General features: G+C 40.4%; 1 protein-coding gene across 7 annotated transcripts in view; it reads left to right on the forward strand.

The window, feature by feature from the left end:
* The window catches only part of GPCPD1 (glycerophosphocholine phosphodiesterase 1), a 51,720-nt gene that overhangs the window by 26,810 nt on the left and 3,368 nt on the right, over window positions 1-21,542 (forward strand). For all 7 annotated transcript variants that reach the window (XM_081906236.1, XM_081906237.1, XM_081906234.1 and 4 more), the window contains exons 5-19: window positions 3,809-3,884; window positions 6,323-6,361; window positions 7,246-7,369; window positions 7,817-8,060; window positions 9,190-9,352; window positions 9,672-9,804; window positions 10,075-10,129; window positions 11,113-11,205; window positions 13,114-13,191; window positions 15,027-15,066; window positions 16,061-16,122; window positions 16,948-17,013; window positions 18,281-18,417; window positions 19,564-19,699; window positions 19,917-20,077. In XM_081906236.1, coding sequence (XP_081762362.1) covers window positions 3,809-3,884; window positions 6,323-6,361; window positions 7,246-7,369; window positions 7,817-8,060; window positions 9,190-9,352; window positions 9,672-9,804; window positions 10,075-10,129; window positions 11,113-11,205; window positions 13,114-13,191; window positions 15,027-15,066; window positions 16,061-16,122; window positions 16,948-17,013; window positions 18,281-18,417; window positions 19,564-19,699; window positions 19,917-20,077 — 1,607 coding nt within the window. The remainder of the gene's footprint in view (window positions 1-3,808; window positions 3,885-6,322; window positions 6,362-7,245; window positions 7,370-7,816; window positions 8,061-9,189; window positions 9,353-9,671; window positions 9,805-10,074; window positions 10,130-11,112; window positions 11,206-13,113; window positions 13,192-15,026; window positions 15,067-16,060; window positions 16,123-16,947; window positions 17,014-18,280; window positions 18,418-19,563; window positions 19,700-19,916; window positions 20,078-21,542) is intronic.

Below are 21,542 nucleotides of genomic sequence, written 5' to 3' on the forward strand. Positions count from 1 at the left end.
ACCAGGAAATAAAACAGACCTTCTAGTTGCAGTCTTAATGCTTATAGGGCAAGTTAACAGGTTCACTATTTTTTACATAAACTTTTAAACACAAGAGTGATAAATCTCTGATTTTACCATGATGTTGTGACTAACACCTTAGAAGGTGAAGCACAAATTTGTTGTTGATGGGAGTGCATTTAGAACACTAAATATATATTTACGATTTCTTAGAACATGACCAAAAATACCTGTCAAGATTGAATATGTAAACCTAAACTTAGGCCTGGTTCATAATTTGAGTAGTCCAAGTGGCATTTTTCTGCTAACGTGTAACGTATGACTCCATCTTACTTTCAAATATATGAGATAATTGACATGATGCTTCTTTAAATATTATTACTAAGGAGACTGACTTGCTCTCTGTTACTGCTGTTAAACTCCTCATTAAGTTGTCTTGGACTAATTTGAATCAGGGCAGATGACAGCTATGTAATCAGTTGTTATTATTGGGAAGAGTTACTGTTCCCTAACTTCCCAGTTGTAAAAACAGTTCACATTGCTTAGATGCTTGCGGAAGCTTGGTTGGGCATAAAGCTATCAAGATGATTTCTTGAATCTAGAGCAGTATTCTTTAACTTTGTTCCCCAGCTCCCTTAGTCCCTCCCTATTGGCTAAACCGACTGGATTATGGGAGGTTTAGTCCAACAACATCAGGGGAGACAAGAGTGATCTATAGTAGCTTGAGTGACAGCAGTTCACTCTCATCAGCCCCCTCCTTTGCTTTAGAAATAAAATAACACTAAGAGACCATGGGCAGAGTACAAATAGCTGGCACCTTGTTGGCTTTCTAGGAAGCCCTTTTCCTTTTTATATGAGGCTTTCCTTAGAAACATTAAGCAAATATTTTTCTATACCCCATCCCATACATCTATTGTATTATCTTGATTTATTTGTGCTTGCGGGAAGGGAGATCCTTAAGCTTTCTTAGAAAATTACCTGACCCTGGTAACTCAAAAGTTACTGTTTATGTTGTTAATCATCTGTTTATAAAAGTGTCTTACAAAAACCCCACCCACCCACTCTGCTAGCAGCCATAGATACTGGCTAGAAAAGATAAGTCTATCCAGTATGAAACTGCTTGCACAACTTTTTTCAAATAAATTTCATTTGGGATGCATATGCCATCCCTTCTGATTTAGCTACTGAATAGTACAGTGTCCACAATAAGTTAAAAGCATATTGCATTTTCAGATGATTTATTTTATTTAGCGTGTTGTATGACCATAGATCCAGTTGTACACACATTTAATTTAATAAACTACATGGGCTTAATGGCTCAAAGACACAAACTAATCTCCCTGTGGAATGCCCTCCCATCAGATGTCAAGGAGATAAATAACTATACAACTTTTAGAAGACATCTGAAGCCAGCCCTGTATCAGGAAGTTTTTAAAATCTGATGTTTTATTATGTTTTTATATGCGTTGGAAACCACCCGGAGTGGATGGGGTATAATAAAATAATAATTCTAATAATTGTTATATTTTGAACTTGTAAAACCTCAGCAGATGTTGTATGGATGACTCTGTTGTTCCCAGTGTCTGAAGTGAGAACAAATGGTCTTGGGTCTTTGTGAATTATGCTGTGCTTTTGATTTTAAAATATATGATTCTTAAATAGATTTTTTAATCTAAAATGTAGGAGGGTCAGCTGTACAGCTGAATAATGGCAATAACTGTAGGTGGAAACACAATTCTGTACTGTGTACTTGGAAGGAAGGGCAGATTCCAGTGTTGTGCGAATGGATTTCCACTTGTGCAATGGGATTTCATCTTCCTCTCCTCCCCCTGCAGTCCCCCTCACACCCTCAGGATCGGCTCCGAAGGGCTTGGGGATCCTCTGGAGCAGATTTTGGGGGTATTTGGGACTGCAGGAGGATGGAGAGTTATTTAAAAGCATATGTCTGCTTGTGTGTGAACAGCATTAGATACAACCCTTTGTCTCACTATTTTTAGTGGGGCTTACTCCCTAGAAAACGTGTTTAGAGTTGCAGTCTTAGGTTCTTAAATAAATGTTTGCTAATTCAAGTAGATTCTTTAGGAGTACTGTATTCTGTGAATGCTTACACTTGGGTTGGAAGAAGAAAGAGTTCTCAAAACTTAGTAATGTGTACAACTTGTTTACAGTCTATCTGGATTCTGGGCAGTTCCTGTTTTTAGGATGTGTTGAGACATAAGCATCTCAAGAAGTTTCATTACTATTTTCAGGGGGACATGGGGCTCATTTTTGATGCCAGCTAAGAAATTGCATCATGTGAAAACAAGCACGCTGTGATTGGCTTCTGATGCCACACTTATCCATCCTGTGGGTTACTTTTTGTCAGTGGTGGGGAGCCCTCAGCCTGTGGGCCTAATCAGGCCCGCCAGTCCTCCCCATTTGGCTCACAAGGCCATTTTGTCCAAACTGTGCCCACCTGTACTACATCATAGTTTGGGGGGGGGTTGGTAAAGACATGGCTCAGCCCAAAGGGGGTTTGCAGACACCCCCAATCAGCTGCAAACCAGGCTTTATGAGACCCAAAGATCAGCTGAGAACCCTCAAAATGGCAAATTTTGAGCACCCAACTCCTAAATAGAAATTTCGGCTGATCAGGCTGAAAGATACACATTAATGATTCATTTTTCCTACCTAGCCCTCTGCCTTGTTCATTTTTGAGTTATACACATTTTCTATCACCTTAACCAAAAATATACAAAAAAACACAAAACAACCCAGGAATATGTGTGTGTGTTTAAGGAACTTTATTATTGGCATTCATTTTGAAATTCAGGCTTCTTGTTTTCACTGTGCTCAAAGCAATGGGTTGGATCCAAATAGCTGCTAATGCTCTTCCTCAGACAATTGCACAGGAGTTCATACAGGGCTGTACTACATGGGTTATGATGCAGCTCTTATACTTGTGAAAACTCTTCTATACAAGCAGGAAATTTTCACATATTTGGCATAGAAGCACAAAGCAGCCCTTCTTTGAACCAAAGACTCCTTCCGCATGTGGAAAGGGAGCCTTAGATCCCCATTGTTTCCTATGCTGGTTCAGTGGTGGTGGGGTGTTGTATCTGCATATAAGTGCAGAAGATTTGGGGCTATGGTATGCTGTGCAGACTTTGTGCTCTGTGTCATACTTAACTTCTGTGTCTGACGCACTGTAGAAAGCAATAACAATTAGTTAAGCGCCCAAATTGGTTAGCATGCGTTTGCAATTTTTTGTGACTAGTTATACCCATACGACCGTTCCAAAATTGGCCTGTTAGCATGTATGACGATTGCAACTATACTGGAAAACCCTACACTTTTCAGAATTTGTCACCACTTAGGCTAGCTCACATAGCCATCTGGACCTGTGGAGTGGGGTCTGTGCATGGGATTGTATCCACTGGCTTAGATCCTGACCCATATGTTCAATCTAACCTCCAAGCAGGACTGATTTATGCAAGCTCTGTTCAGAGATTAAGCTGAATGCATAGATGAAGGGGAAATGGGAGGATAGACTAAGGGGCTGCCATTGCAATCCCACCCCCCACCCCCCTTCAGTATAAGATGGCAGTGTGATTTGAATGGGGTTTTTTGTCATAGGGTGATGAGATGCGTCTTAATGACATCAATGATTATGGTATACATGATGTGAATTAAACTTAAAGCTTTGCGCTTCAAAGGTGGTATAAGTAAACTACGCTCACAAAGGATTGTAAATGGCATCACTGGTTAAAAGATAAATAAATCGGGATTTAACGAAAATTATTGCAGACATTTAACTTTTAAATTACAGAAAACCGGTGGTCCATGCCAAGTCATAATTCACAAGTGGGAGACTCATCTACCACCACGATCAATAACCCCATTAGGTATGGGCATGAACTGCATCTCTTTTGAGGCATATGCATAAGATTACTAATATTTTGCAAAACGGTTGAGTGGAATTGGTAATATTTTGTAGGATTAAGATTAAGACCACTGCTACAAAGGCACCATTTTTTAGCACAGCACGAGCATTTAAAGTGTTTGTGAACAAAATAGTGTGGATTTGAAACATACATTCCATTTGTGCCTTCTTCTTTTTAGGGGTCCACAGATTTTGGCTGTCTGCTAGGGAGGATGAGCTGCCTCTTGATGTGCTGCTCTTTGAAGATCCTCTGCATTGAGGCTTGCCATGCTCACTAGACAGAGGAGGAATTTGTGAACCCCCAGAGTCTTCATTAAAAGAAGGAGACAGGACATTTTAAAATGAGCGTAATTGACAATAGTCACTGCGCTTTGAGATTAAGCTCTCATGATTATATTTTGGTTTGTTCTTTACAGACCATTTCTCTGTGGTGGAAACCATAAATTGACTGTGGCTAACATTAAGTCAGAGTGCCAGTTGTTTTCGTAAGAGAGATTATTTTTGCCTTGGAGGTTTTCTGAAACATTATCATAAGCATATTCATGAATACAATAGCACATAATATAAGTACAGCGGAACCTCGGTTTTCGAGTGTCTTGGAAGCCGAACATTTCGGTTTTCGAACGCCGAAAACCTGGAAGTAAATGCTTCCGTTTTTGAACGCTTTATGAAAGTCTAATGGCTTCCACTGAGTTTTTTTCAATTTTCTTCATTGACTTTGCAGGCCGCCCTTTGTGCCTCCTTTGTCAAACATTTTGGAAGTCAAACAGTCTTCTGGAACAGATTATGTTCGACAACTGAGGTTCCACTGTTCAGGATAAATAATGTAGATATTTTTTCTACTCATTTGAGATAAACTGTACAAAAGGCAACATGTTGTCTAAACTAATGTTCTTCCTCCTGAAGGTGGTTCAGTAAGGTGATTGTTGTTATATACTGTCTTCTCTGGAGCAGGTGTACCTGAAAAGATTGCAGTTGGCTGATTTTATTTCATTCATATTTTTAAAAAATAATTGAATGGAAATGTGCCCACCTAAATAGCATTATACCCGTACCTTGGTTTTCGAACAGCTTAGTTCTTGAACTTTTTGGCTCCTGAACACCGCAACCCCAAAAGTGACTGTTCTGGTTTGCAAACAATTTTTGGAAGCTGAATGTCCAACGGGGCGTCCGCTGCTTCCGATTGGCTGCAGGAACTTCCTGCAGCCAATCAGAAGCCGCACTTTGGTTTCCGAACATTTTGGATGTCAAATGGACTTCGAGAACGGATTCCGCTCAACTTCCAAGGTACGACTGTATTTGAAAGTAAAATCCATACTCTTAGTTTATGGGCTTCAAAGGAATGAACTTAGGTTTTCCTTCTAAGACTGCAATCCTTTGCATGGTTGCCTAGGAGCAAATCTAACTGAATTTAGGGTGACTTTATTCTGAACAGATGTGCACACCAAGCCTTACAGTGCAATCCTATTGGGAGTGCTGCCTTAGGCAACCTAAGACCCAATAACCTCATTAGAGAGAAATTACATTGCTTTGAAAACATTCTCCCGGTGGCTGTTCTCAATTTTTAACTTAGTAGTCCCCCTGACCTTGAAGGAGATTAGTCACACAAAAGTTTAAGGTCCTCACGGGATTATTCCAAACTGATATTTTTTTCTGTATGGCCAAAAAAAACCCCAACTCTTTTGCTACAGGTGAAAGGTCAGACCTAATATAAATAGTGCCTGAAAATGAACATGGGTAAAACTGAGCTTTTGATATTAGAGGGTTACACTTCAGCTTTGAACTCTGAATAATTCTGTTTATTGATGAGTTTATTCCATGTCTAAAGCTTTTCATCTTTTACCTATCTGTAGCATGGATTGAAGGTGAAACTATTGTTTCTAGCACAGGGAAGAAAATAAGCATTTTTAATTGTAAACGCAGAAGATTTATATCTGAACTATTGGTTGCTTAGCAGATAGTTTAATGTCTGTCACATTAGTAACATAGCATTATCTTTCTAGTATAATAGCAATTAGGATTATATTTTGTCAAGATAATGCAATATCCTTTTTCCAGTTGACATAGCTCATTTTGAAGTAAGTACTGTCCATCATGCTAAGTTTGCCTGGAGATAATGTTAGCAAGAAAACAAAGCTTAGAGGTATCTTGCAGGTTGCAGTAAACTTGCTGCTTTGTTTTTCTTTTTAAATGGTTTGGTTTATAGCAGTTAACGGTGAAGTGCAAAAGTAGAACCATTGCTGATAACGTGGTCCTCCACATGCCATCTTGGATCAAAGTCTCATAAAGTTCAATACGACTTACTCCCAAATAAGTATGTGTAGGATTGAGGCTTAAAGTCGCAATAATTTGTAGCCTGTGAATGTGAACTTCTCTCACTGTTTGTTCCTTCATTTTTAGAGGATATTTCCGTTGATGACGGACACTTCGGAATCGTTGGTAAGAAGCACTGTTATCGTAGTTTTGTTTTTATGTAGGAGTTTTGTAAGCTGCCTTGTGTAGAAAGAGCGCCTTCAAATGTGAATTAAAAGCCATTTAAAATAAATGATAGTAAATTTCCTCTCCCTGGCGCACAACATGTTCAAGGTTGATTTTGGAAACATCAAATGCAATTTGGTGGATTTCCACACAGTAGGAGGGTTTGCCTAGAACGCTAAAGCCAATCTGTTTTGAGCCCAAGCAAAGCCTCTGTTATGAGCACTCCTATTTCATTTTGCTAGCAGGAGTCATAAATCAGGTTTCAGTTTTTCTTTTGCTGATTCCTGGCTTGTTATGTACTAACCAGGAATAGTTCTTTAAAATAAACTTTGGCATATTGAGCAAGCCTGTTTCATAACTCACGGTTTGAAGTTGACTTGGTTTGAGTTTACAGTATTTTAAGCCACTTTTCCTCTTACATACATAGTGATTTGCCAGGATTTGATGAAAATCTAAACTGAATCCTAGTTTATTCCTCCTCCTGGCCTGTGGGGGGAGGAGTGGGGAGTGCACAAGCCCTGGGCTTTTGCAGACTTCTGCTCATGCAGACAACTCATCCATAGTTTTAGAAGCATGTAAACATAGTGAAAATGGTCATGCCGGCAAACCGTTTATTGTTATTAGGGTCATTCCAGTATGTCTGCTTGGGTCTGTGTTGTGTATGCCTCAAATTTTTGTACCTATACTAGTTTCAACAGCAGCAACTAGCTTGTGATGGCACTTCCCTTTCGGAAACTGGGATATTGGGACAGTAGTGCTTTGGTGACAACTTTAAGAAGTCTTTTTGGTGTCATTCTGGAATGTAGCAAAATCATTTTGTAATTATTACATTTTTCCTTTGTCAGATGATGTGGAAAGTGTTGATTCCGGTTGGCTGACATGTCAGACAGAAATAAGGCTACGCCTGCATTTTTCTGAAAAGCCTCCTGTTTCTATAACTAAGAGAAAATTCAAAAAATCCAGGTTTAGGTATGATCATGCTAATCAAAGTTCTCCATTTGCTATTGAACCTATGTTGGCATAGTGAAAAAACTGAGTTCCTTTCCCAGTCCATTTTCTAAATTCAGAAACTCTTTTCCCCCTACATAGCTTCTGGCTTTATTGTGGTTATTTCTCAGTCTTTTATAATCAGCATTGAGTTTCTTCACTGCCATTGCTTTTGGGAAACTAAAAATAAAAATCTGTACAGTTTGTAGTACATATGCAGCCTCCTTTTAGGAATTTCTTCCTTCATCCCATCCCCCAAGACACTCAAATTATTGGTAGACTGGAGTCCTTAAGTAGAAAAATAATGCTGCATTTTTAGTGCCTTGAGTTCATTGTGTTACCAAAAGCATAATACATTATTCTGTCACTACTGATGTCACTGAAGATTTGTTACATAATGTGACATTTTGCTTTCTCCTTACTGCTTAGGGTGAAGCTCACCCTTGAAGGCTTAGAGGAGGAGGGTGAAGATGAAGAGGATGATAGACTGTCACCTACAATTCAACAAAAAATGCCAAACACGCTGGAGATCTCACTAATAAGTGACACTGAGTTCAAATCTCGTCATTCTCAGCCAGAATGTGGTTATGGTCTGCAGCCTGATAGATGGACAGAATATACTATTCAGACCATGGAACCGGACAATTTGGAATTAATCTTTGACTTTTTTGAGGTGAGGGCTTAGCTATTTGCTTAATATTGGTGGCCAGAAAGCCTTTTTATACCTCTATCCTATTGGTACAATTTATAGATAGGAAAGTGGAAGGCGGGGAAGAACCTCACAGAACGAGGAATGTTTTAGACCTCTTTGGTATCAAATGTATTGGGCTTGTGCAGTTAATCCACTACTGTAGTATTCTACTGATTATCTGAGGACTTATGAAACTGACCAGGTTGTATCCAGTGACCGCATGAGCAACCTTGCAGAGCTGACGTTCCAAGTATCCACTCGCTGTTTTCATTCACACAATTTAGCCTTCTCAGTCGTAATGTAACTGTAAAAGGGTACATCTTGTTGGAATGTTTATTGATTGGTACGTGACCTTCTAATTGGTTTACGATCGCCAATTAGCCATTTACGACGGTCCGGCACGCTTCCTCACAAGCTACGCCACGTCTGCTCCGTCAGTCACGTCTTCGCAGAGTAAACACAGCGGTAAAAAACCGTCGCCTAGCTTCAGATAACACAGAGAGCACTTGTGTCCATTAAACAGCTCTTTATTGCGACATTTCATCAACAAAATCCTGGGCTTCTTTCAGCCATAGTACAGGCACGTCTTTCTCTCTCAAAGACCCAGAGAGAAGTGGTAGCTCCTCCCAGCTTCGAAAGCTGACGTCAGAATGTGACGCACACCCAGAACAACTTAACCTGTTAAGTTCTGAATTCCACACATCTGAATACTGAATACATGAGTAAATTCACAAAACCTTCAGGCTCATTTTGCAGAACAAATAACGGTGCTTGACTGTAGGCTGCAACCCACTGAATGTTCCAAGTTCTGCATCCTCACATTTCCAGGAATTTAAAAGAAGTGCCAAGATGAATTCACAGCAATACAGTGGTAGCTCTAGTTACAGACCTGATCCATTCCGGGGTGCCATTTGCACCCCGAAAAGTCTCTAACTAGAGCGCCGCTTCTGCGCATGTGTGAAGCGCACAGAACACTTCTTGCGCATGCAGCAAAACCGGGTATACACTTCCGGGTTCGCCGCGTTCGCAAGCCGAAAAGACGCAACGTGACCCTAATGAAACACGTGGTATGACTGTAAAATTAAATATGTAAACATTGTTGCATTTTTAGGAAGACCTTAGTGAAGCAGTGATTCAAGGAGACGCACTTCCAGGGCACGTGGGCTCTGCGTGTCTGTTATCCTCCACTCTTGCAGAATCGGGAAAGAGCTGTGGCATTCTCACTCTTCCTATTATGAGTAGACTTTCACGAAAAACAATTGGAAAAGTTAGAGGTATGCTTAATATAGTGGTAATGCAAGCATGAGCCTTAAGCTAAATACATTTCCCTTTTTGCCTTCAGAAATTTTTAGTCCGGGGACTTTCAGAAAAACTGGTGCTTTTCAACCAGAACTAGTAGTTTATGTCAGGGGCCTAGTGAAACGGTAATAAGGAATATATTCAAAATGTACCTTTTGGTTCTCCATTAGGTACTTTACCATATCCCAGTAAATCTTAAGCGATATTTCTCTAAACCTAGTGATGAGAGAAAAGATTTCATTGGATAAAAGTAAAGAATTTGACCACCAAGTGACATTCGCTTTCTCTTTTTAGTCGACTACATAATTATTAAGCCAATTCAAGGGTACTCCTGTGATGTGAAAGCCTCATATGCCAAATACTGGCGTGACAGAACAGGGTTAGATGTTGGACACAGGGGCGCAGGAAACTCTACAACCACCACCAAGTAAGTTTGCGTAATTGAATTTGGAGTTTTAATTTTAGTAGCTCCCCTAGTGTGAATCCTGTGAACGCCTAGCAGACTTCAGCTCAGGGAAGGAGGTTTTCTTCTTCCTTGGGACAGCCCTGGTGGATCAAGGTTGCAAGGTGCTGCATGTACAATGAAAACTCAAATTAAGAAGCTCATTACCTATAAAATTGCTTGCCCATCATTTGTGAATTTTTTTTTTCCAACATCAGAAATAAGTAAAACTGTTTTCCTTTTTCCTCCTCCCAGGCTTGCTAAACTTCGAGAAAATACCATTGCTTCTTTGAAAAATGCTGCTAAACATGTATGTGTGTGATGATTTTACCTTGATTCTTTTTTTTTTTTGCATGTTAACACCTATGGCTGTCTATTATCAATGAGCAAAGACTGAACCTTGTAGAAAATACATAATCTTTTATTCATTTATTCATTCAGTGATCATATATGCTGCCTTTCAGGGCAAAGTCCTCCCAAAGGCACTTGCGAAAGATCACAAATTCCATAGAAAGACAGGAAAAAGTATCTCCATATACTAGGAGAGGCTTGCAGGTGGAGCTGTACCCAGGAGGGATGCCAGGGTGCTGCTTCCTGTCCCCCTGATGACCTCAGTTATTAGAAAAGGCGAGCCTAAAAACCAAGGAACAGAGAGCTGAATTGTGCTCAGTTTAAATCTAAGGAATCTTGTTAAAGGAGAGCTATAGTACATAATCCACAAGAGTCCATCATTCCAAGACTCACTCTTCCATATTCAATGTCTGTTCACAGAATAGATACTCATTTTTCCCCTTTAAAGTTATGAGCAAGTAACTCTGGGTAAAACTTATCCTGATACACATTAGAGAACTTATACGTTTCACGTATAAGGCTTAATGTTAGAAGCTCTTTAGATGCTTGTTCCTCCCCGCCCCCAAAAAAGAATAAAAATAAAAGATCAGTACATTGTCTATCCTATCACATTTATGCTGCACATATAAATAAAATCGGAATGAACACTATAAAATGAAATATAAATCGTTACATAAAACCATGCTTCTCGTAAAACTCACATTTGATATAAAAATGGTGTTGCTGTGCTTGGAATTAAAACATGTCAATCTCCTCAAATAGAGTTTTAGTTCCTTTCCAGACTTCCTCTATAAATTGCTACAGAATGCCAGCCAACATTCTATTGTGTCTTTTCACAGTTGGTGGAAATGTGTGCAAATTTGTCTTTTTTATATATATATTAGCCTTTCATATGCTAAAATCTGTTTGCTGTCCTCTCCTCCAACTTTTCTTTTCACTTAGGGAGCAGCCTTTGTGGAATTTGATGTACACCTTTCCAAGGATCACGTCCCTATCATATATCATGATCTTACTTGCTGTATTGCTATGAAAAAGGTATTTTTAAATGTGTTGTTTGTTTTACTTGGCTAGCATTTTTGAAATGGGCAGTAAAATGGCTGTATCTCAAGAGACTTGGATTTGTGGTAATATAATGAAAGTAATTACTTATTGTGCTTTTGCAAGATTTCGTCTTGACTTCCTTTAGTACAAGTTCATAAATTGAGGTGAAAAATATGCTATCTTCTTGTTCATGCTGTGATTCACAGACTTGTGTGTGCTGCTGACCATGGACTAGAATTGCAGGATTGAATTAATTTAGTTATTTTTCCCCTCTCAGTGAGAGGATAAAGTGTAAGGATGCTTTGAATTAAGAACAGTAGTTTTTTTAAAAAAATCCTTATAATAAAATATATATATATCCTGCCCTCCCCAGCCAAAGCCAGGCTCAGAGCAGCTAACAACAGTAAAAATAACACAGTTTACATAAAATCACAATCAATTAATTGAAATACATTCTAAAATCAATTCATTCTAAAATCAATTCAGAGTCAAATTAATGGCAACCATTGGGCTAGAGTTCTATGAGGATTACAGAAGAAGGGGGTCAGACTGCGCCTTGGCCAAAGGCCTGGTGGAACAGCTCTGTCTTGCAGGCCCTGTGGAAAGATGTCAAGTTCTGCAGGGCCCTAGTCTCTTGTGACAGAGTGTTCCACCAGGTCAGGGCCACGGCCGAAAAAGCCCTGGCTCTGGTTGAGGCCAGCCTAACCTCCCTGTGACCCAGGATCTCCAAGATGTTTTTATTTGAAGACCGTAAGGTCCTCCGTGGGACATACCGGGAGAGGCTGTCTTTTCTGTGACAACTACTAGTTTCAACCTTCATGCATTAGTGCATTATGCTCTATTTTGTTTCATATTTAGTAGTAACTAAATATTTTCAGTAACTGCATTCTCACCTTCAAGGAATTGACCAAAAAAATAAGGGCAATTTATTTGCAGGAAACTGTTGTTTATCTGATGGGCAGAGATTCAAATAATGTTTTTAGACATTATTATTAAAGCAATGTTTCTGACCTGAAACAGGGAACCAGGGAAAAAATATATGTTCTGAAATAGGTTGAGCACTATCTTGCATATGACGTTTGCAATGTGAAGATGATGTCCACATTCAGATATCATAGTTTAGCATGGACACGAAAAAGCTGGAATGAGCTGCGCCAAACCGCAGGTTCCCCTGCTTTCTCTTGCCTCTCCTATATGGCTATAGGGTCTTCAGAAATGTTCACTTTTCCTTAGCTGTGATTGCATTTTCATCTGAACTGCCCAATTATGTTTAATATGAATGGTTTATTTCAGACAAACATACAAAGGGGGGGAGTGCCTAAACCCAAAACTCACCTAGGCTCCTTTACATCATGCTAAACTATGGTTTAGTACAGGGGTCAGCAAACTTTTTCAGCAGGGGGCCGGTCCACTGTCCCTCAGACCTTGTGGGGGGCTGGATTATATTGGGGGGGCAGAACAAATTCCTATGCCCCACAAATAACCCAGAGATGCATTTTAAATAAAAGGACACATTCTACTCATGTGAAAACACACTGATTCCCAGACCGTCCACAGGCCGGATTTAGAAGGGGATTGAGCCGGATCCGGCCCCCGGGCCTTAGTTTGCCTGTGCATGGTTTAGTATGACGTCCAGAAGTGGCTTCAGCCACTGTCCCAGTTTTCCCCGTGATGTTTATTCCAAGTATTTTAACATAACACAAAACAAAGGAAACCTGGGATCTTTTTATCAAACAATGGTATTTGGGATTATTAGTTTTTAGACTTGTAGCTTGCTAGCTGAGTTAAACGTAATGGATCAAAGAGCTTTAAAAGCAGTTGAGTACAGCCTTAGAAGAACTCACACTATCCAGTAGCTTTCTAACTTAATCTTTTTCTTCTTATTCCTTATTTGCTTAAAAGAAAGATGAATCTGAGCCGGTGGAACTGTTCGAGATTCCCGTAAAAGAGCTCACATACGCCCAACTGCAGTTATTAAAGGTATTGTACCAGGCTGGCCCATGAGGCCAGTAAATTGTTTTTACTTAACATTTCTGTCCTATCCAACATAGGCCATCAAGGCAGCTCGTAATTTTAATAAATGGATAAAACACACCAATTCCAGAACTGAGCCAATAACCACAGTTAATTGCAGTAATGTGAAATTACAAAAGTAGCTGCAGCTTTCCACTTATTGGATCAGCCTGATCCAAATACTGGAGAAACAGTAGTTTAAACTGTCTTCCTTAAAACTTAGATGGAATCTGGCATGCAGCTGGCATGCCGCCTTTTGGAAAGGGGCTCAACAAAGTGGAAATGACCCAGCTCCTCATGGCAGCCACTTTTTAAAATATGTACGTGTGTGTGTATATATAGGCATAGAAAGCAGTGCCTGTCCAAATGATAGCAATATGCAAGGGGAGCTAAAGCTCTAGGCAAGGACCAACACCTTGAACAGAGCCCAGAAAACCACCGGTAATGAGTGAAGCCCGTTCAAGGTAGATGTTATAACTTCCTTTTGGCTGCTTGCAGCTAGAAGTTAAGCACTGATGCTTTCAGCCAGCTGCAGTTTTCAAACCACGATTCAGAACAGGCCTCTGAAAGCATGTCACTGATTAAACCAGGAAGTAACAAAGGTGTGTGTGACTGCAGACAGCTCTCTGTTAGCAAGGACAGGACATAGTTATAGGAAGAAGCATTGGAAACATTTTAAAATGTTGTTGTTACTTCCCACACAAGGGTTACAGAAGGCTCAAACTCGTGTTCGACGTCAGTGATTTGAAGCATTGTCTATATTCTCTTTGTTCCAGAGAATGGTCTTTGCCATGGAATACTGCCTTTGGAATAGGCTCTTCTATTTATGCTAAGCATTAAGGCCTCATAAGAAGAGCCCTCCTGGATCAGAGCAAAGATCCATCTAGCCCAGCCTCCCATGGAATGGGAATCTTAAGGAAAGATCAAAATGGTTGCCGATGTAGACTTGTTTTATCCAGAATAATATAGATGCCTACCAAGTGCTTCTCACAACAGCCTTAACATGACTTAATACTCCTCTTTGGCTACTAACCTTCATTATCTGCAGCAAAAATGCTCTAATACATTTCGTATTAAAACAGCAGTATCAAAAGGTGTGGGGCATTTGCGAAGCGATTCAAAACATTCTGTGCAGTTCTGCTTCTTCCACAGAGGGAATGAAACAGCATCAGTTCTGCCATGGTCTGGCTGCACTCAGCTCACCTATCCCCCTCTACTTTCTAAAAAAAGTGCTAGAGTCCTATTTGCTAGGCCCAAAAGGGGGAAACATTTGGAACTGCAAATTCCTCTTGACAGGGGCTCAAAAGCTCCAGAAATTCATGATACTGTATAATACATCCCACAGCAAAAACCTCAGCATCATAAACTACTGCTTTGGGGTGGGGTGGCAGGTTTCTGGGTAAGATTTTGCTAGTCCTTGGAGGCAAAAAAAAAGTTATGTTGCTTAGTTTTTTCTTAAGAAACAGTTGCTCCTAGAGACCCAGCAACCGAATCCTGTTTCTCTGTGTTTATTAAGCCCTGGGTTGCTGGAGCCTCACACAACTGCCAGCAGCTGAATGTGACCTAGTGCAGCTTAAATAAAATAAAATAAAATAAAATAAAATAAAGTATCCCCAGGCATCATGAATTGTCTGTCAAACTATCTGAATTCCCAAGATGACCAAATAGGAACAAGCCTTCCTTCTTGCTGTAGACTGCACTCAGCATTATTTTGAGGCCATTGCAGAGACACTGTTCAGGAAATGTGAGGGCAATACTTGAAAGATAGCTTTCAAAAGCGTTTCGTGTTTTCCTCCTTGTAGCTGTTACACGTGACTGCATTGAAATCCAAAGATAGCGAAGGTACGTAGAAGCGCCGAAAAATTTGGTAATTCTCAGCTGTTCTTCCATTCATAACCAACATATTGGCTGGTTAATATTTCAACAGTTGTATCTGGAGTTTTTGTAGAATGAAGTATCTCCTCCCAGTACTTTGGAAGAGCTTGTGCAGACATTTATTGATCTGTTGAATGAGAACAATAGCTCACACTACTTATGTCTGAGATGCGGCAGTTATATTCTATTGGCCTGCTAGAGCTTCACTCAAGTCTGCTTTACTGCTAAGCTGACTGCACTGCTGCAACCTTTTATCTTGGGCCAGTGAAGTAGTACTTTTTGGGCTTTTAGTGAAGTGTAGAATTTAGATAATGTGTCTCCTGGGTTGGCAAGGCCATTTAGAGCAGTGTTATGATACGGAGGGAGGGGGGGATGCTTGGTTCTTTGCATAAGCACCCAGGGCTTATTGGCATATCTTAACTGCTTCCTGCTCTCCAGAACGGACAGAAGAAAGATAGAGCATATAGGAGAAGGGCAGAGTGAGGGCATCTCTCTCTTGGTAGCAGGAAGCTGTTTGAAGTGTCACAGCAGGTTTTCCTTTTGCCTTCTCCTTTGGCATCCATGCCTTTGTAAGGACGAGCTAGGCTTGCCAGTAGACTGCAGTGCAGCTTTGAGCAGGGTCAGTGGCATCCCTGGAGGTGCAGCACGACCAGCCTGCAAGTTGTCAGCTGCGAATTAACTCGCTCTAGCTAGTAATCACAATTTTTCTGGCACTACAGTATATGGGCAGCATCCAGTGATGCTGCCCCATTTGCGCAACAGACTTCGGCTCATGCAACAGGATGTCCTCTTCCTCTCCTACGCCTGTACCCTCTCCCTGTGTCTCCCCAAATCTGCTCTGAATGGTCCCCAACCCTCGAGGGGACCGTAGGGGGAGGAAAAGATGGGAAAGCCTCGCTTTTACTTAAGACTTTTGCTTAAGACTTCTCTTCAAGGCTTCTTTTCTACAATTTTCCTGCAGAATCATTTAAAGAAGACAAAAATGCTCCTTCCGACACGCAGCCATTCCCCTCCTTACAAAGTGTAAGTACAGTAATCATTTGTTCCACCTAGGTTTATTGTAAGCTAAAATTTAGAATGGAAGGGATAATTAAATCAGAACCTAATCCAGTGGAGGCTTGCATTAACAGAATGGAAAGGGGGGTGTTTTTTTTAATGCCAATTCCCCCCCTCTTCTGGTTAAGCCCTGTTCCTCCCCAACCGCAAGCTATAACCAAGGTTTATTCTTCGTTTACCACCCATGGTTTGTTTGGAGAGACAGGAGCCCAGGTTTGCGTCTTACAGTAATTGGCAGGTAGTGCATCAGCAGTGGGAGGAGAATAGCATGTTCTAGACTGCTAATGTGGTTACCATTTGCAAGGGAAATCCTATAGTCTGTTGTTGTTTAGTCGTGTCCGACTCTTTGTGACCCCATGGACCAGAGCACACCAGGCACTCCTGTCTTCCACTGCCTCCCGCAGTTTGGTGAGGCTCATGTTTGTAGCTTCAAGAACACTGTCCAACCATCTCGTCCTCTGTCGCCCCCTTCTCCTTGTGCCCTCCATCTTTCCCAACATCAGGGTCTTTTCCAGTGAGTCTTCTCTTCTCATGAGGGGCTAAAGTATTGGAGCCTCAGCTTCAGGATCTGTCCTTCCAGTGAGCACTCAGGGCTGATTTCCTTAAGAATGGAGAGGTTTGATCTTCTTGCAGTCCATGGGACTCTCAAGAGTCTCCTCCAGCACCATGGAGTTCAATTTCTATAGGCTCTACAGAGCCATTTTGATTTCAGACATAAAAGGTGAGGGAAATCACTCTTAAATTTAACATTTTAGCACAATTTTTCCTGACCTTTATTGCTTTTCCACCCAGGTACTAGAAACCATTCCTGAAGAAGTGGGCTTTAATATAGAAATCAAATGGATCTGCCAGCAAAGGGTAAGAAAGTCTACTAACAATACGTCTTAAACATAGTAGCTTGCTGTTTCATTGTAGTGTTTAAATTATAGAAACCGATTTGGTTAAATAGTACATTTCTGCTTCTTTTTTCCTTTGATTCTCCAATGGTTAAAGTGAGTGAACACCGTTTCTAAATTTAGCATTGTTTTCTAGCTCTGGAATCTATGGTTCACATGTCTAATTCTAAGGAACAGTTACTGAAAATAGAGGCACTCTGTTGGTTCCATCTAACCCAGCCTGTTGTTGGAAGTAGGAAAAACCCACCAGCCCCCACAGATTGGTAGAGACAAATGTAATGATAGCTGAAATCAGATGCACTGCAGAAGAATGCCAGGGAAACATGGTTCTGGGTGACTAAAGCAAAAGACCAAAGTGAGCTTCCTGCAGGAGAAGTTAATTAAAACCAAATCCTACAGGGTGAAATAATTGTGCCTCTGTGCAAGCAGAACCGGCTTTCACTTGTGCTCCCCTTCTTCAGCCTCCCTCTACATGCCCCCCCAAGTCACATCCACAAGGTTGAGGATGCTCCAGATGAGGCTAGGGGTCATGCAGGAGGTTCCAGGACGGAGGAGAGGAAGGGGAGGAGACAATGGACAAATGGAAGTCCGCTCATAAAACGTTGCTGCTTTTACCCACAATCTTTAACCTGTTTGCTGGCTAGGAGGGGATTTCCTTCCTAACACCAAATATGATCATCAGTCCAATCATGACTGTGATCTAAGCTGATGCTCCGGTAAACTGAATATATTTATTGGATGTTTTAACTCCATGCCAGCATAGCATGAGCTTCCCAAAAGAATTATCGGCTACTTTCTACGTGGTTTAAAGGATGTTTGCTGCAACATTAATTTATTAGGTGGTTTAAAATTGTATTTTTGTGACCAACATAATACAGTTCAAGGCTGATTTTTTTAGGCTATAAGATTTTAAGTGGGAGTCAGGAACGATAGATAACAATTCTTCTGTACTAAGCAGGCAGCCCTGTTTTGGAAAGCTTTTTAACTTTTGGTTCCTTTTGGTGGGTTCCTTTATACTTTGTTGACTGGGACAACCCAGTCAGATGGGCAGGATACAATGAAATTGTTGTTATTGTTTTGTTATTAAGTGATCTAGAATAGAGTAACTTGCCTTTTGTGTATCAAAGGTACAGCTTAATCTTCACCCATATCAACGAATGTTCATGAACTTTCAAGTTTAATAACCAAAAGTGTCTGGCTTGTCTCCCCCCTCTCCTCTCCATTTTCAGGATGGTTTATGGGATGGCAATCTTTCAACCTACTTTGACATGAACCTCTATCTAGACATACTTTTGAAAACTGTTCTGCTCAAGGCTGGACGTAGGAGGGTTATATTTTCTTCATTTGATGCCGATATATGTACAATGTGAGTTGATGGAAATACTTGATAACATTTTAGAGAGATGTATTTTTAACTTGGAGCATTTTTATATCAATAGTGTTAAAATAATACTTACTCGTGGAAGAAGGTTCATGTTTAAGAAAATGTGAATTATTCTTTCTTATCAGTGGTGGGGAAGCTGGGGCTTCCTAGCTCCTAAGACAAAAGGCATAAACTTTTATCCTCAAACTGGGCTTGTAATTTAAAATGAAGGCACAGGCTATAAATTCTTCTTCCTGTCTATCAGGATCATGATGGTGTGATAAAGGACTTAAGGGGTATGGTGTCTGAGGCTAAACCCCACCCTAAAAGGCCTGGTAATTATACTCCTTACAGATATAAAACAAAGGTGGGTGAAAATTACCATTCAGCTGAAGCAGTACTTCTGGGTAAATTTTAGGCAGGAGCCCTGAGGAATGATTCCTCAATTTAGCAGGTGATATTCCAGAGAGGCAAAGGACATCACAGGATTAGGTATTGGAGAAGAACAGACCTGCCTGGCCTACTTCTGGGTAATGGCAGACAAGCCTTTAATATGTCTTTTATGACCAGAGTGGGGTCTCACTCTGCTGATAAAGGCTACCCGTGTCAAAAGTAATCGAAATTCATTTATTTTCGTAGCAGTGGGAACATGGCACTTGCAGCAGGCACACAGCTGAATGTCATCGTTTTCAAAATTTTCCAAAAAGGCTCTGCCTACATACATCACATTAGAATGCGATCATTTGATGACAGTGGAAGCAAACAAACTAAGTGTCTCAACTAGTTGTATACAATCACTGAAGTCATTCGAATATTCAAATGGTTTTCATCCAGTCTACTGTAATATTTTTTGTGTGAGCTTTTTTAAAAGTAGGGTTCGTGCTTTGTAAAGAAGAAAACGGAAGGGCAGGTGTTTTTGTAGCATGTCTTTGCTTTTCTAAATAGAATATATATATATATATACTATTTAAACTCTGTAACCATTTTCATATTGCGTATTTAAAGTTCTACTTAAGAATGCACAGTTATTAAAAAAACGTTGGCTTTATATTTTGCAAGTAAATTAGTTATAGTTTATGGGTGATTCCTGGTCTGATTCAGGGATTTTTCCTGTCCAACTTGTAACTTAGTTCAAACTTTTTTTTACAGGGTCAGACACAAACAAAATAAATATCCCATATTGTTTCTAACTCAAGGAAAATGTGATACTTACCCAGAACTTATGGATCTCAGGAGCCGCACAACGGCTATTGCCACAAGTTTTGCACAGTTTGAAAATCTGCTGGTAGGTCATAAAGCATCTAGACAATTATATGTGGCATCTACTTTTGAAATGAGGATTGTGCTTTAGCTATAATTGTCTTTTCTACAAATACCAAGACCTCAATGTATTTTAACATAGTTGTATAGTACTCAACATGCCTAACAACATGAAAGATTAATCCTTGCACTGCTAACATCTCAGCTATATATGGGTAATATTTCATTTTTTTCTTTTTCAGGGGATTAATGCACACACAGAGGAGTTGCTACTCAGTCCATCTTTTGTTGCCGAAGCCAGGTCTAAAGGTTTAGTTGTCTTCTGCTGGGGCGACAAAACAAATGAGCTAGAAAACAGGAAGAAATTGAGGGAATATGGAGTTCATGGTCTGGTATATGACAGGTATCACAGTATTTTAACTATTGAATATGATCAGCAATGTGTTTATAGCTGTATTCCGATGGCTGCTAAGATAGCAGATGAATCTTGGAATCAAGGGCTTCTAAAACCTTGTCTCAAATAGGCAAACACGTTTGCATACCTGACCCTCTTTGTACCATTTTAATGGTAGTAGTAGTTTCTATGTGATACACTCAAAGCTTGACCTAGAACAACATGCATGTTCAATGTACCTTGAATTCTTTTGGAAATAGAAAATAAGCATCAGTATACAAGATACACCTTTTTAAATATTGATATCACTTTAGTGATACACATCTTGAATGCAAAGTTTGTTAAGTGGATTACACCACCTTTTCCCTGATGGCTGTAATTTAAACAGCTTGTAATAATAATAATAATAATTTATTATTTATACCCTGCCCATCTGGCTGGGTTTCCCCAGCCACTCTGGGTGGCTGCCAACAGAACACTAAAATACAATAACCTATTAAACATTAAAAGCTCCCCTAAACAGGGCTGCCTTCAGATGTCTTCTAAAAGTCTGGTAGTTGTTTTTCTCTTTGACATCTGGTGGGAGGGCGTTCCACAGAGCGGGCGCCACTACCGAGAAAGCCCTCTGCCTGGTTCTATGTAACTTGGCTTTTCGCAGCGAGGGAACCGCCAGAAGGCCCTCAGCACTGGACTTCAGTGTCTGGGCAGAATGATGGGGGTGGAGACGCTCCTTCAGGTATACTGGACCGAGGCCGTTTAGGGCTTTAAAGGTCAGCACCAACACTTGGAATTGTGCTTGGAAATGTGCTGGGAGCCAGTGTAGGTCTTTCAAGGCCGGTGTTATGTGGTCTCGGCTCTTCTCTGCTTAATTTGCATTTTCCAATAACTCCTCATGTCCTCCTTTGGTTTTGTTATGGATTGCCTCTTGCAAATAACATGTACAAACACCTGTATGTAGATCAGCATTAAATTGCTCAGGTAGCTAGGCAATGTAATATCTTTCATGAGGGGAGCACATTTGCTGCTTCTGTGGGCTCCCAGGTACTGTACTGATATAAAAAATGTAAAACCAGCATGGGAGAGAAATTCCTTAGTCTTTACTATCCTTTAGTCATCAGCACAAGTCGAATAATATGCAGCATGTCCCAAAGAGAAACAGGAACAGTTGTTGATATTCTGCAATCTGACACCTTTTAGCACAAAATATTTTATTTTTACTCTAAATCAACCTTTCCCCTGCTAGATGGCATCCTTAGAGACTGCCATGCTGAAGCTCTTCAGCTGCTGTGTGGGTGGGGGGTGGATTCTAAGTTATCCTGACCCCTCCTTTAAGCACAGCTGAGTGGTTGAGAACTTTAAATTAACTTCCCTAAAGCCCAGACACCACCAGAATCTTAGAAGACTACATGAACTATCCTTGGAACTCAAGTGACGGTTTGTCCATGCTGCCTTTAGAAAACAGGAAATCAAATTA

The sequence above is a fragment of the Podarcis melisellensis genome, assembly GCF_964234715.1.
Source record: "Podarcis melisellensis genome assembly, chromosome: 3".
NCBI lineage: Eukaryota > Metazoa > Chordata > Lepidosauria > Squamata > Lacertidae > Podarcis > Podarcis melisellensis.